This window comes from Zonotrichia albicollis, chromosome 4 (genome assembly GCF_047830755.1).
Source record: "Zonotrichia albicollis isolate bZonAlb1 chromosome 4, bZonAlb1.hap1, whole genome shotgun sequence".
In the NCBI taxonomy this organism is placed as follows: domain Eukaryota; kingdom Metazoa; phylum Chordata; class Aves; order Passeriformes; family Passerellidae; genus Zonotrichia; species Zonotrichia albicollis.
The window spans coordinates 51,988,494-52,004,219 of NC_133822.1; the positions used below are offsets into that span (position 1 = coordinate 51,988,494).

At 35.1% G+C, this 15,726-nt stretch overlaps 1 protein-coding gene across 5 annotated transcripts in view; it reads right to left on the reverse strand.

Moving 5' to 3' along the window:
* Positions 1–4,145: 4,145 nt before the first annotated feature.
* Positions 4,146–15,726, reverse strand: part of USP15 (ubiquitin specific peptidase 15) — a 61,795-nt gene continuing 50,214 nt past the window's right edge. For 4 of the 5 annotated variants that reach the window (XM_074539809.1, XM_074539808.1, XM_074539810.1 and 1 more), the window contains 14 exons: positions 15,119–15,292; positions 14,615–14,773; positions 13,704–13,928; positions 12,228–12,311; positions 12,043–12,137; positions 11,683–11,871; positions 10,759–10,874; positions 10,354–10,629; positions 9,980–10,050; positions 9,503–9,618; positions 7,461–7,610; positions 6,971–7,074; positions 6,336–6,424; positions 4,146–6,028 (listed from right to left, as the gene is read on the reverse strand). In XM_074539809.1, the coding sequence (XP_074395910.1) occupies positions 5,843–6,028; positions 6,336–6,424; positions 6,971–7,074; positions 7,461–7,610; positions 9,503–9,618; positions 9,980–10,050; positions 10,354–10,629; positions 10,759–10,874; positions 11,683–11,871; positions 12,043–12,137; positions 12,228–12,311; positions 13,704–13,928; positions 14,615–14,773; positions 15,119–15,292 (2,034 nt within the window). In that variant the 3' untranslated portion in view covers positions 4,146–5,842. Of the gene's footprint in view, positions 6,029–6,335; positions 6,425–6,970; positions 7,075–7,460; positions 7,611–9,502; positions 9,635–9,979; positions 10,051–10,353; positions 10,630–10,758; positions 10,875–11,682; positions 11,872–12,042; positions 12,138–12,227; positions 12,312–13,703; positions 13,929–14,614; positions 14,774–15,118; positions 15,293–15,726 lie in introns of those variants that run through there. The other variant, XR_012580075.1, reaches the window with a different exon arrangement.

Here is a 15,726-nt window from a genome sequence, read left to right on the forward strand (position 1 = left end):
TTTTCCAATCTAATTGATTCTGTCATTCTTTCCCCCCACCCCCCCCCTTCAGGACATTTCAAACCTTCCTTTATAAACTAGTTCCTAAAAATTATTAGAAACTCAGTTCCTGACCCTTATAATGTGCTGGAATCACCTCTGGACTGTTTCCTTTCTACTGTTTTACCATTATCTTTCACTAAGAAGTTAAATCCATTGCTAGAAACTGAATTTATTTTTGTTGTATCTCTGCAAGACAAACCACCACTATTGAAGATTTTAATTTCTGGTTGCCTGTTAATGACTTTTATAGTAGTTGCTTTTTTTAACCATAGGACACTGCTCCTTTTTGAAATCCTTTACCACCTCCTTACTACAGCTACTTTCTCATTACATTCCTCTTTTCTATTCATGCAGTATAGGCTTGTCCATACTCTTGGCTTGTCCTAGTGTGATTCATCATTTTTACATACACACAGTTCTGCACTATTTCTTCCTCTCTGATATTACAGAAACAATGTGCATCATAAAAATGAGCTTCCTAAATTACAATTTCTGACTGACAGTGACATAAACCAAAGAGAACTTCAAAGATTACACAGAGGATAACCTAATAGTTCCCATATTAAATAGTATTACAGCTGTCTTTGATTTATCTTTTAATCTGTGTTACCTTATCTCAAAAATATATAAATAGCTAAGGTGAAATTTTCTGAAGACATCTGCTAAGACATTATTTCCTATACCTAAAATCAATATGTTATTTGTATTTGCTTTTAACAGGTGTAGATGACACAGAGTCAGTAATTACTGTCTCTTGTGTTTGCAGACTTTCTTCTCAGGCAAAAGCCACAGTTATACAATACCCAGAGCATAATATGTATTTCAGAATGTTGACAGATGTTGAAAACAAGCATAGCTCATCTGAAGTCTTTCCAGACAGCATTCATTGTGTTCTGGAAAATGCCTTTATGCCTCCAGAGGTGGTTGCAGACCTCTTACCAATTGCACCATATATAGGTTTTAATTTTCATTTTTAAGGAATTACTAATTTTTCAACAGGGGCATGTCTGAATGGGTAATTGTGTTTTAACAGAAATTGTCCTGGAGAGGCAAGGATGCTCTTCCAGAATGGAAAAGAAAGAAGGAAAAGAGAGATGTATGTTTTGGTATAGGCTGTAATGGGGGGAAAGTGTTACTTGGAGGAAATGTTAGTAAGTCAAAGGTCTTTTTCATGGTTTAAGCCCAGCTGGAAACTAAGCTCCACACAGGTGCTCCTCTTCCTCACCCCTCTAATGAGAGAGAAAAAAGAGATCCTGAGCTAAGAACAGCTTACTGGAAACAGCAATGAGATAAGAAAATGTATAACATCAGCAACACTATTAATTACAAAAGTATACAAAAAGGATGTATGTGATTTACATACAAAAAATGTGTAACTGAGCTACCCAACTTGGTGTTGTGCAGCTCCAAGACAAAGAAAAAAATGTCCCTCCACCCCTCCTCAGGCCCCGTTTCCCCCCAGGCCCAAAACAATGGAAAACAATGGTAAAGAAATGCTCTGCTCAGGACAATTGTTACCCCACTTCTCCCTGGAAATAGGAATGCCTGCCCTGTCCCGGGAAACAAGAGCCCTCTCCCTGCCCCTGGCCATGCTGTAAGATAATATGGAATAGCACAATGACTTGGCCATGCCCACATGGCTCCAGGCTCCATCCCTCACGTCCTTGGCCAGAACCAGATCAGTCTAACAGAGAGAGTTTGGAGTGGCTTCAGGAGTTTAAGTTGGAAGCCATGGTGAAAGAAGGGAAGTCATACCATTTGCTATGCTGAACAAGAGCATGGGTTTTATTCCCCGTTAATGAATTATAACACTAGTGAGTAAAGGCCTTCCCTCAAACCATGGTGAGCACGGAGCAAATACGTATCTATTCAGGCCTCCACTTAAAATTTCTAAGTGATTTTTAATGGGTACAGTTAGGTCTAAAGAGGGAGGAACATTCCTCTCAAAAGAACAGGATGTTTATGGATTCCAAGATCTCAAAGCTGGGGCAGGTGGCTCAGATGACTCAGACTATTTACTAAATTTACCTTTTATTAAACCACATAGACTGATGTGAATTCTTTATCAATAGAGAGTCCTGTATTAACTGTTGCATAATTTGGCCCAGGATGACTGTTAACACTACCTGGCATATAGCACCTCAGTTCACTCCCTAAATAAATTTGTCACATTTAGACTATTCTGGCTTTCTATGTTATTCCAAGATGTAATTTCAGTACGACAGGTCTCTCTGCTTGCCTCAGGAGAACATGATGCCAGTAAAGCATGCAATCTTAGAACTAGACAACTGGAACTGTTTTCACAATGTTTACCCCCCAGGGAAAGAGAACTAAAAAAATCTGAAGAAAGCAATTTGCCTGCAGACTAAGAATAAGCTTATTCTATCAGATAGTTTTCCTATTGTTTCACTACATTTATGGTGATTTTGTCAAAGTAAGTAGTACTTAGAAACAATGAAAAACCATACCCTGCAACTACAACTCTGACATAAAGAAAGCAGCATAATTTTTTTAAAAAACCTAGTGGGTTTGCCAATTAATTTCTTTGTGTGCTGTACAGATTCCCCTCTAAAGATTTCAAATCTCTTGAAAAAATACACTACACTCCATAACACAGGGCTAACTTCCTGGGAAACCTAGAAGGGGTTGTGGCCTTCCCATAGCAAGTAGCTGTAGATGCTGCAGATGTTTCCACATCATCTAACTATGGAACATCTGACAGTTTTCTCATCTCACCAGCTCCAAAGCAAGCTGCAAACTTCACCTCAGTGTGCCAGGAAGGCAGGTGGGACTTTAATTTAGGTGGACAAATCATGGAGCTATCTGTACCAAAACATGCAGAACACTGAAGCCAACTAGAACAAGAGGTCCTGGGCAGCGTTTCTTTATCTTTCCTTCCCTCCCAGCCTGGCTTTAAATGACATATTGCTGTCACAAAATCCACAGAGTAAGTGGGAATTGCAAGCTGTCTCTGGCTTCCTACTCTGTTTTGTTTCTGTGACCATCACATTAACAAAGTTAACTGAATCTTGTAATTTCAGAGTTTATGCTGATACTTACTGACAGCAAACTTTTGATGAAAAAAAGCATGGTAGATTTTTGTCTGATGTGATTCTTAACAGGTGTTAGGGTTCTCTTCTCCATATAAATGATGAGAATAACTTTTGATAAACACTGGAAAGAATAATATACTTTCTGTACTTTAAAGCATGTCTACACTGGAAGAACTGTATCTTACATGTGAATGTGTTTTATAAAATGACTGAATTCCCAGAAACCTTTGAGACACTCAAATAGAGATATTAATGATTTTTATCTCTGATTAGGAAGCTGATTTTACAAACTGTGTGTTTGTAATCTTGGAAGCTGAATTAACTACAACAACAACAAAAAAAGAATCTATGTACTTTTTTCCCTAATTAAATTTACTTTGATCAATATCCTTTTAAATTCTAGTTGGACAATCCAATTATTAGTAGGTAAGTACATTCCTTCAAACATAACTTTCCATATGTTTTTATTTGCATTTTCAAAGGGAGAATGAAGCTCTGAGTTATCAGATATTAAAGCTCCAATCTACAAACTCCTAAAGTACGCTGGTAAGTCAAATCAGATTCTTTGCTCTGTGTGGTTTTTCCAAACAAGTTTTAGGCTCACAAGATATGGACAAATGGGAACATGAATATAGGGGGGCTCTTTGTATGTGTTATTCAAAGAGCTGATCACTTCTCTAGAATTGCTTCCAAAACCCTGTATCATTTCTCCCCCACCAACCCCAGAGGTTTGTCTAATCTTAAATACATTCTCTCATTTCCCAGCCATCTCACAATTAGTATATTTGCATTTGATTATTGTTCCAGTATTACTTTCACAAACAAACAACATTATGACATTATTGTTTTTACAGTCTTATAAATGTTTGTGGGCCAATGACAAGAGAGAAACCTTTTTATATATACTATCTACTTGAAGTACTAATAATCTTGTTCTGTGTTGGTCATATTGCATAACCAGTTTGTAACTGAGAATATAAGTCTCAGACAAAGACTACCCATGACACAAACACCGTGGGAAGACAATTTGCAACAAAATGGAACACTAAATAAGGCCTTGAATAGCTTTATTGAAATCTGTATAAATAAACATGCGCATTTCAAATGTAAACCCAAGTGAACTCAAGTGCAGACAAAATTTTAACCTCTGTCATGCAGGAGGTTAGTTTACATTTAAAAAAAAAACCTCAAAGCAGCTTTAAAATACCAGGATGAAACACCAGTTTAATATCAAGGTATAAAGCAAAGCCATGTCCAACATATCTCATTTATATCCTGGTCAAATGCAATTTTTTAAACTTTTTAATGCTAACATAAATAAATAATTTACCAAAATGTGCACTCACAGAGTGAACTTTTATTTACAATACACAATTTATAACCTATTGTATTTGATTAGTTCAAGTGAAGAACATCATACTTTTTGCTTTTTTCTTTTTTAAATTTTAAACAGTGGGACACAAAGCAATTCTCCAGGTAGTAGATATGTGACATGTGCCCCCACATTTAAGAGCCCCTCTCAAAGGCAGTATTGTATGCAAATCAACAATACATTCTTCCAACTAGATCAAAGGGAAAGCAGCAAATCAAAAAATATTTCAAACGGTCACACTTATTTTGGCATCCTGGACCCCTGAACACAGTTAACTGAAATTCAACTTGGAGTTTGTATGCCTTATATACTGTACAGGTTCTGACTTGAACATGCAAATGCCAATTCTCTTATGAGTTACCTTTTCAGATACACTGTAAGGCTATGGTGAATTCCATCCGGAACACACAAAGAAAATTAACAGCCCTACCTTTAAAGTGATTTTGTCAATTAACAATTTAAAGGCAGGTCATATTGAAAAAATTCTCAACTATGCCTGATACACAGTCATTACTATGGATACAGAATACTATTAACTCTGACTTTAATACAGAGTAGTTTGCAAGCTGTCAAACTACAAAAACTGGGGAGAGAGAACTTATAGCACAATTTAAATTTTGGACTGTTATCAGATAAAAAATTATGCATATCTTAGAAGCAAGATAACAGGAATTATGTCTGCAGAGTAGATTCCAACAAGCAACAATGGATACTTACATTTACTTGAAAACCCTTTCTCTTAATGCAGCATGAAATCTAGAACCTGTTCCACAGCAGAAGATAAACATAATACTCTGGACGTTCCACTACGTCACAAAAGGTTAAAACACCTTTTTCAAGCTATTTCTTCTATTCTGACCAAATTAAAAAAAAAAAGAATAGGGAGAAACAAAAACTTGTTGTTTCAAGAAAATTACTTTAGGTATTTATGACATTTTTACTTGTACTTTGTTGGCAGCCTAAGGAACATGTATATATTCATCCAGAAACTAGACTTGGCAGTAGTATTCTTGCAGTACTAGTAAAGTAAATGTCAGAAGTCCACAGATTTAATATTTTAGTTATTAATTCACATCCAAAACAAAAGAAAACATAATTCATCAAAACAGCAGCAGAAAACTTAAAAGGGGTTTATTTGTGATTTCCTATATATACCTTGTGAATATGAGACTGTAAATGCATTAGAGACAATTTCTGTTTAAATTTTTATTGTTTCACTTCAAGTACTGCACATGTTAAAATGTAATAAAGATTTACATTCTATTATCTGAAACTCCCCATCTCAGATTTTTATTCTTAATTTGGTGGGCATTTTCACTCTTTCAATCCGTATCCCCAGTAAGAGAGTCTCTTTTATGGCTTCTAGTTCTTCCCATCAGTTAGTGTGCATACAATTTTCATTTTCTATATCATTATCATTTTCATTGCTGTCTTCATCACTTTCTAGTGGGATGCCTGTGGCAGCTGAAGCACCTTGTTTAGTTTCCCGGTCAAGTGGGAAAAAGCCAGTTCCACTGATTGTGTCCTGTCTCTGGTAGAAGAGCACATAGGCAGCTTTGGACTGTAAAAGAGGGCAGTACATTATATTATGGTCATGAGGCATCAAACAAAACATTTACAATCCAGGTTACTAACTCTTTTTCTTTGCTTCCAAGTATACAAGGTAAAATGACAAAGAAATGGAGACTGTTTATGTTAGTTATTTTTGCATGTTGTAGCAAAGCATTTTTGGTTTGTACTTGTCCTTTGAGAGAACACAAACTACTGCCTACAAATTTAACACAGGTTTCATGGTTTACTCTTCATTTTTCCAGCCCTGACACAAAAACATAAACAGTCCCAAATTTGGAAACATAAAAGATACTTGCCACTATCTGGTCCTCACTTGCAGTGGACACACTACTGTCATCAAAGTAGTACCATTTTCCATCATCCTTATTTTTTGCAAAAGCAGTATCTAGGACAGAAAAGTAAAATGTCTCAGGACTCTGTATATTCATAGATGTAATACAATCGGTTACTAGAGTGTGTTACTGTCTAACACTTAATATTTAACTAAACCCCATTATCACTATTAAACATTTTTAACACTTTATTTTTAGCAGAGTTCAATCACTAACATTTCCCTTCTAAAGACAATGAAAAGGACAGTCAAAATACAATCCCTCAGTCATTTATTCTCTCTGCTTTCAAGGAGAAGCACAATGAATAGAAGTACAGACAAGCAAGACAAAATCAGATGTAAGAGTACAACAGCTCTTATGTTTTCTCTTTTCACAATATGCATAGCTAGAAGCATAAAAGAACCTACAATTACCCTTGAAAGAGCTCATTGCATACAGATTTTTGTGTTGAAATACTTGTGAAAGCATTTCAAGGTAAAGGAAAAAAAATTGTCCCTCAAACATTAAAAAGCACCATTGATTCAAAGTGATCAGTACTTCAAAATCAACATAGAAATAAAAGCTGACATCTAGAATGATGTCACTTGAAATCAACTTACAGTGCCCTCCTCCCATTCCTCCATAGTGGTTGGAAACAGCAATCAAGTTGTAGCGGCAAGGCCCTGCATTGGGATTAATAAGGAACTCTGACATGTCCAAGTCACTGTTAAAAAACAAAACAAACCAAAATAAAGTAAAACAAGCAACAAAACCCAACCAAAATTCAGTCATGTTAACAGCATTTTTAACCACAGTTTGGTTGTCTCTGAGCCCTTTATTTCATATGTCCTAGAAAAATACACCAGACGACTCTGCCAGTGCATCTCTTTCACTCTGTGAGAAACAGAACAGGAACAAGCAATCTTTCATACTTTTACATTATAATTATTCTGCCAAGTTTATACTCTTAATCCAGAAGCATTTCGTCATTAGTTTACTGGATCCTCTCACGGAAACTGAGAACAAACCCATTTTATGTAATTGCTGTATTAAACACATGCCCTAGTCAAGATTTTATATTTCTAGCATCAAAATATTTGAATTTCTTACTTTATTGGAAAATCAACCAATGTATCCAACTTGTCCCTCATGTATCTGCTGTAGGAAAAGCGCTTCAGATGAACTACCAGTACGGGGGGCAGTGACCACAAGTCTAACTTCTTAGTAGCTTGCTGATGTTCTTTACAGTTTGGACAATACCTAAAAGGAAAAATCATAAATTTTAAGTAACTGTAGTCCATATGAATGTTAAAACACATTACCTAAGAGAAAGTCACATTCATGGGAGGAACTACATGAGCAAAAACCATACACTCTTCATGTTCTGTTACTAATGCCATAGATATCCCTTCCAGCTTACAATGTGCAAGTGTGATCCCAGTGAAGCTCAACATCATTAACACAGAAGCAGCATCCCCCAATATTGGATTCTCATCTCCTACAACCCTTATCAGATCCCTGTATCCTTAGTTAAAAACACAGCATTCTCGTATTTTATGAAAAAGAGATAAAGTGTTCAGAAACTAAGCATTAAAAAAAAAAAAAGCCAAAAACAACAAGCAACTGTGATTCTTTCAAGTTTCAGTTTCCAAATTCATCCATCCACCATCCTATCCCATCTGCCATCTAAAAACAGATTACAGTAATTCCTGGAACTTGGAAAAACTCATTACTAGAAATTTCCCTTCTTAGTAGGCAAGTATTAAACAGGCTGTGACTTAGAAATTTCTGTTCCCTGCAATGCATACTGGAACCGTTCAGCAACTAATGCTCAGGTAGAAAGATAGATAAGAATGAATGGAAGAAACTCTTCTTTGAAGTGGTCTATGCATATTCTAGACTTTAGCATCTAACAAGTAAAAATCTAGGGAAAAAAAAAAGAAAAGAGATAAACTCTAATGAAAAGACTGCACAAATGTCTTTAAATAGCAACATCAGATAATGACAAAAAATTAGGAGAACTGTAAGGGCAGGCTGGAATTGAAAATCTGTTCTCCCAGTTGGTTAGAATATGTAGAATACAAACAGTGCTGGACTAAGGATGGTGAACTCTTGTAGATTAGACTTGTGATAACCTAACAAATAAAGAAAAATGTGATTAATGACCTCCAGTGAGATGCATCTAGTAGCAGCTGCTTGACTTCTGCAGTTGTATTTAGTAGTTAAAATACTCTGCTTAAAATGTGCTGCCAAAATGGAAGGGCTGACATACCACACGTGAGTTATACAGTATCTCAAACAATTGATCCAGTTTTGTATCATCTAGCAAACCCAAAAAAAAAAAAAAAAAAAAGAGATTTTCTAAGTTAGCTCCCTACCCTACACAAATATAGGAGAAATTCTGGTGACAGTGTTGGGAGAGCTTCAAAACTTGTGGGTACCTACAGAAGAAAAATTAGCAGACTCTCTTTTCAAACTTAATTCTGAGCTTAAAGGTGTTGATGAAAGATTATCTGCTAGAAAATCTGGGAAAAAAGGATCTTATGGGAACATACTGTAATTATGAATATTCAGATGTGATTCCAAATTATAATTTGGAAGAACATGAATAGCATAAAAGTCTCTGTCAAAAACCTAAAGGCTAGAACATGAATTTGGGGGGATTATTGACTACAGACATCCCCCATCCCATAAACCTGCTTTTTACGCACATTCCTATTTAATGTATCGATGCAAGGCAAGTTATGTATTTGCATAAAGAAAATACAGTATGCACCAACCTCTCTCATCTCAGAAAGGAGATATTTGTTTAAACCACTATATTGAATTTATCACAATATTATTCATTCACTGTCCATCGAAGTTCACAGACTAGAGCACTTAAAGTATCAACCCTTCCTCCTAACTGTGAATGCATTAAATGTCTTCCTCACAAATAAATCCTTCTTTTGGTAAAAATTTGGTAAATGGTAAAATTTTTGTTTAAGTAATGGACCACAACAAAAGGCATTTCGAGAATTTTCAACTATGTTTGAAATAACAATATTCAAAATGCCATTAATAAATCAACTACTGATCTCCATGTTCTGGTGTGGTTTTGATTAATTTTGAGAAATAGATCACAGTACATAATTTTAATTTTTTGTGCTTACCATGGGTCTTCAGCACCTAGTTTTTCCTTTGTTGTGAACAGCTCAATGCAGTCTTTTAATTTCACAAAAGGCTTTTTGGGAGGCTTATATTCCACACTTTCATGTTTTTCAAAATCCTAAAGAGAAGTATTTCTTGAGTTAAGAGAACAAATGAAACAAAACTCATTTTAGTGATGTCGTCTTACTATAAACAGTAACTACAAAGCTCCTATATATGGAAAAACTGATCAGAAACCATTCAAGTAAAAAGTTTCCACAGCTTCAGATTTACTTCCCAGTTCCATAAGCCTCAGATTTGCTAATTACATGGATGCATATACGATGTTTATTTATGACAACATATTTACTAAGAATAAAACGCAAAAAGGATATAGTTGCTGCTTCTTGCGAAGACTTACAATCTCGTATGTCACACACAGCATTTTTTATGTTTAGTTTTTATTTGTGCTGGGAAAGGGAGCAACATAAAAAGCCTACCTCTGCTGCACTATCATCAAAGTATCTCTTCTTCAATTCAGGATCCCAATCCAAAGCAAGGAAAGATCTTTCTAAGATTAAAAAAAATTGTTTTCTCTTAATATTATTTCCTGCTTTACATGAAATTGTATTAACTTTGGGCAAACACACTTCAAAATAAATTAAACAACGGTATAATGAATTAATTACAAAAAACTGAAGCATATAAAAATTATGTATTTCAAAAAGCCAACTGCAATAAAACTTTAGTTAATTACACAGAATTTACTATTTAAAAGAAAAATATATCAAACAGCACACAATGAAAATGAAACGTGACAGTCAGAAGAGAGTCTCAGAACCAAATATTGCCCAATCTGTTCCCTGTGACTTACCATCAAGCCTAGGTTGCCTGTCATCAAATCTAATATGCCTGGTATCATCTTTAATGTAGTTTATGTCAGTACTGCCTAAATTATTGAACTGGAATGTAAACAATCGCTTTTTGTGTCCCGTGAGTGGTTGACCTTTGCAAGTATCCTCAGTACACAATCCATTTTCAGAGTCATTGTCACCCCCAACTGAGTCTTCTGATTGGCTGTTTTCATTCTCTGAGGGAAGTTCCTGATCCTGGCTGGATTCATCATCTTGCTCATCTGTTTCCATTTCACCTTAAGCAATTGGAAGAATAAAGAAGAAGAAATGAGACAGAATGACAGTAATTGAAAAACACTAGAGAGTTAACTACCATTTGAAATTCAACACCAAATACTAAACAAGTGTAGATATTCCAGTCTTACTTGGAGATCCTTCTTCATGTATTCCATTTGGGCCATTACCATTGATACCGTGGTCCTTACAGCAATGCAGGGAACCTTCAGTGTCTTCGCTTTCAGTACATGTTTTTACATACCGGCTAAATTTAACAAATGAAAGCAGCAGTTAGAAGCAATGGACTGTTAAACAATTTTCATTGTTCAAACTGGTAATTAAACTGCTTTCACAAGTCCTTGCTACTGTACTGTATTTCTGCACTCCTTTCTGATTTACTCAGATTATCAGTTTTATTGCCAAATGTGTCTAGTGTTACAAGCACACAGGAAAACCTGCTCACATGTGACTGTATATTTTTGGCAGCTACTTGGTCTGAAACAGTTTGATTCTTAGTCTCACTCTCTGTTTGTCCACTATTCAGTTTTTTAAATTGCTCATTAACCATATTACAGAGAAAGTTACATCAACAGAGAAAGACGCATAAATTTAAATTAGAGGTTATATGATTTTAATTTCTTCTATATAATGACACTAATTCTAGTCTAGTTTCAGAAAGTGTCTACCATGTACTTCTACAATAAAAATTAGTGCTTGAACAGTAGCTACAGGAAGTATAACCATAGCATAATAACTGGAAAACATTTCCACTTTACCAAGACCTAACAGACAGCTAAGCATACAAAAGAATTATTTAACAATACAAACTGACTCTCTACTATTTGTCAAACTATTTGTCTTCTCAAATTCTTTTTGGATGAGGTAATGTTAACAAAAAAAAATGAAAATCCACATTAGTGGCTAAAATTTTATATTTAATATTCAACAGAAAGCAAATACAAGTACTGAAATCTAATCAGTATTTAGAAATGCACATGAATGTACATGCCTACTGACTCCAAATATTAGCATTATTCTTAACAACCTAATTTTTCTTTTAACAATAAACTCACCACATTCTTAGCAGCAGCATGTTATACAGTTTATCTTCAGTATTGTTTCTAGGCACTGCTATGAGAAAAGGTTGACCAAACAGTAAAGAACCACTATGGCTGTAGCTAGTGTGCCTGCACTTTTCCCTTAAACAAACAGGAATTATGACTTGTTCTGTATCTTCTGTTCTATTGATAGCAATTTCAAATCTAGAAGAAAAGCAATCAGAAATACAAAGAAAAATGGTCAAGGAAAAAGCTACAAAGGAGAAAAAGAAAAAATATCCCCTCCCAGTTTGATCTTTATCTGGTGTCTAAGTTTTAATCTTTTACAAATAACTCAAACTGCAAAGAGACATGAAGTGTGTTATCTACACTTACACATAAATGTCATCACGCTCCATAATGCTACTTAGATTTTCATCCATGGCAAATATCCTGTGGAACCTGTGATTGTATATATCAGTAACAATCATCTGGAAAGAAAATGGAGTATACATTGTTAAACCAGGTTAATACACATTAAAATGCTATTTGTTGTGCTTTATTTAAGAGATCACTCTTACCTTATCTGCAGCAACACCAGACAAAGCTGACAGTGCTGTGCAAAGATCCAATATATTTCCAATTTTGGGAACAACTACTTTGTACTAAAAAGGAAAATATAATTTAAATTTATTAAGAGAACAAATATACAAATGTCCAAACAATACATGTCCAGCAAGCTTCACATATTTCTTCCATAGTTTTGAAACTTAAGGTGTAAAGTGTGCAGATCAACTAACATAAGGTGTAAAGTATGTAGATCAACTAACATAAATTCCAAAAGCTGCATAAAATATAGTAATTCTATGCATAATTTAACAAATACACATACACTGACTATAGATTCTCATTTCACATGCACAGAGAGAACTTGAATAAAGTCAAAGAAAACCTCTCTGTGGCTTCCCTTATGCAGTGCTCCTAAAGTCTGTAATAAAACTCCACACAAAACTCTTATCTGTGATTTGCATAATAAAGATAGGATTAATTAGAAATAAGCTATTATTAACTCTGTAATTAATTGCTAAGCATTGCATGCTATATCTTTAAGTTTTATAATAATTTAGACTCACAAAAACTCTGCTGAACTGGTACTCTTCCCAAACTATTAATTCCAGCACAACCATCTCACATGAGTCACGTTCAACTACTTCAGTAGTTTTCAACTACTTTTTATCCCCTGTGCAACTACTGTGCATCATCCCCTATTTTCACAATTAAATTTTTAGCAGGCTCATCTCCCATCAGTTAATACACCTCCCTTCACCTTCAAATTCCTCAACTCATACTGCCTTTGAGAATACTCTTTTCTCCCACTTTCCTTCTTATAGTAGAGATTTCAGGTGTCAGAGCCTTTTTGAATGCCTACATGACTGCCTGTGTTGTATTTTTTTCACTTATCCTCACTTACTGTATAAGGTACAGCTAGAACCATTTAATCATGACTTGGTTATGATAACCTGATGTACATTTTTTCATGACATTCTAAGGTGTGTAATATCATCCCCTTCCTAAAAAACGACAAAAGGGATATCACAAAGAAATCTCATCTGAAATGTTTTGACTGTGAGGTGAGAGACTACCCAACACATTTAGTCATGAGGGTTTTTTCCACCACTTATTACAAATACTTGCCTTTTGTGATTAAGAAACCAAGAAATTAAGTCTTACAGATTAAGTACAGATATTTTTATAAACATAAAAATTCATCACAGCAGCTCTCAAAAAATTTTGTCAGCACACATTTTAAAGATGAAGAAGCCCTATCAACACAACCATAAAGAAATTACCAATTCTTTCTTGAAACTATACAAGCTATCACAGTCTTCCTCAAGTAGGTATAGTCTTCTCCACTTTCCTAAGTGAGACTTCAGAACACATACCAGAAAAATAAAGCTTGTTGGATTTGCTTATAAATTTGTACTGTGTAAAGGAACTTGGGTTCACTGTTAATGCCTCATGAATCAAAGTGTTTGTATGTAAACTAAGCTGCTTACCTGCATAGGCTTTGCAAGTGGATCCATTCTAACTAAATAAACTTCCAAAGTACGTTCTTTTTTCATGGGTAATGGAAGTGTCAAGTAACAAAAGGGATCAAAGGTTACAGATATTTTAGCACATTCAGGACAAACTAGAGTAGATTTAAAAAGGCCATGAAATATATCTACAATGATGGAATCATTTCTCTTCAAATGGTTTTCCCAGGCTTCTTCAGCAACCACCTGTAAACAAAGCATGATCTGGGTTATGACAAAGAAGTAGGAAATGAATAGTGAGAATTATTAGTAAAAGTCCTTGACAGAACATTTTCTTTAGTAACCACCTAAACACAGAAATGTCACTCCAAAGGACCCGTAAGGAATGTTACTACTCTCAGGTTTGCAGGTTAAAAGATGTATGCTTTTCCTAGGACAGAGATCCTGTCAGTGGTATTACACAGTCTGAGAGTGACTTTCAAGTAGCTTGGGGGAAGACAAAAAGCAGATAAACCTACAAATCCCATCTGAATTAACTCATACTCATAACAAAAGAAGAGTTTCCCTAAAGTAAGAGTACTGGAGAGAGACAGAATGCTGCATCCTGCAGGTATAAAAATAAAAGAACAACAGAACAGGAATTGTTTTTTCAACTGAACTCAGAACTGAATTGAACAAGAACGATTATCTTAATGAAGTCTTAAAAAAGAACTTACCATCCTCCCATCCCTCCTCATTATCTTAAAAATAAATAGAAATTTACACAGTTTCTCAAGATGTCAATTTTAAAGCTCTGTCCTATTTTCTGATATGTCTTTCAGAAAAAGCCCCACATAATCAGTTTCCCAACCTTCCAGTGCATAATCATGTAGAAGTATCTTACAGCATACAACTTTGACTAAAATGAAGATGATCAGCTCCAAAATCCCTACCTTGTCTGGTCTGCCATCTGCATCCTTTAATTGAATATAAGGCTTTTTCCTAATTCTATTCAAATCCTCATGTAAACCATCCAAGAGAAAAGCCAGTAGCTCTTGACAGTCTTGTTGCTGATAACCAGAAAATTGTGGTGCAAATCGTCCCACTTGTGTCTAAAAAAAACAAATGCAAAACACTCCCGGTACATGAACTGTCAGAAAGAGTATATACTTCTGAGATGCTACTGCAGCACATTGAAAAGGTAAAACTCGTAGTTATAAAAGGTAAGCTTTTCAATGGAGACAGGAAGTCAAAACTATTTCTCAAAGACCAAAGCACAAGGACAGGTGATACCTACTGAAAAATACACCCAAGTGTTTTACCAGTTCAATGAATGAACTGCATACTGACAAACAGTACTTGAAATTTTTTTTTTTTGCATATTTCTCCAAGTTTTATTCATGTAAAAGTACAAAACGAAAACTGACATGTACATTCCATGTAATTTCCTTACTGACCTTAAATGCTCTTGGGGTAACATAGCTGTATTTTCCTGACCACATTTGCTTGATAAGCTCAGCATAAGATTTTGCTATTTCACCTCGCATTCCTAAAGGATTGTCAAAATTCAGCTCTTCTTGGTATTTATCATTGAGGAAGTACTCTGTAAGAGGAGGTGTGTTGCTCAGACACTGCAAAAAATAATACAGACTTTTTAGAACAGTGATTTGAATCAGTTCTACACAAACAATGTTTTAATTTTGTTAAAGCAGCCATGAATTGTAATGTCTAGTGCCTGGAAGGAAAAGAGAAAAAACCCTAAACAATCTTTTCCAGAAACAAATAATGGCTTTAATCCAACACTGGCTACAGCTGTCATTACAAGTTATGCAAAAATAATATCTATCAAGAGCTTTACCTCAAAATTTATAAAACAGAGTAGTCCAAACAACCCACAGCATGACAACATAATTTGTATCAAGATTTAAAACAAACAAAACAAGGTTTCTTGAGACATGAATGGCTTTATGAAACTTGTTGCTGGAGCTTGTAGTAGACGCACAAAGTGGAGAGTGCACACGTTCGGAAGAGAGAGGCAACAGGGCTTATTACTTCAAATTATAAC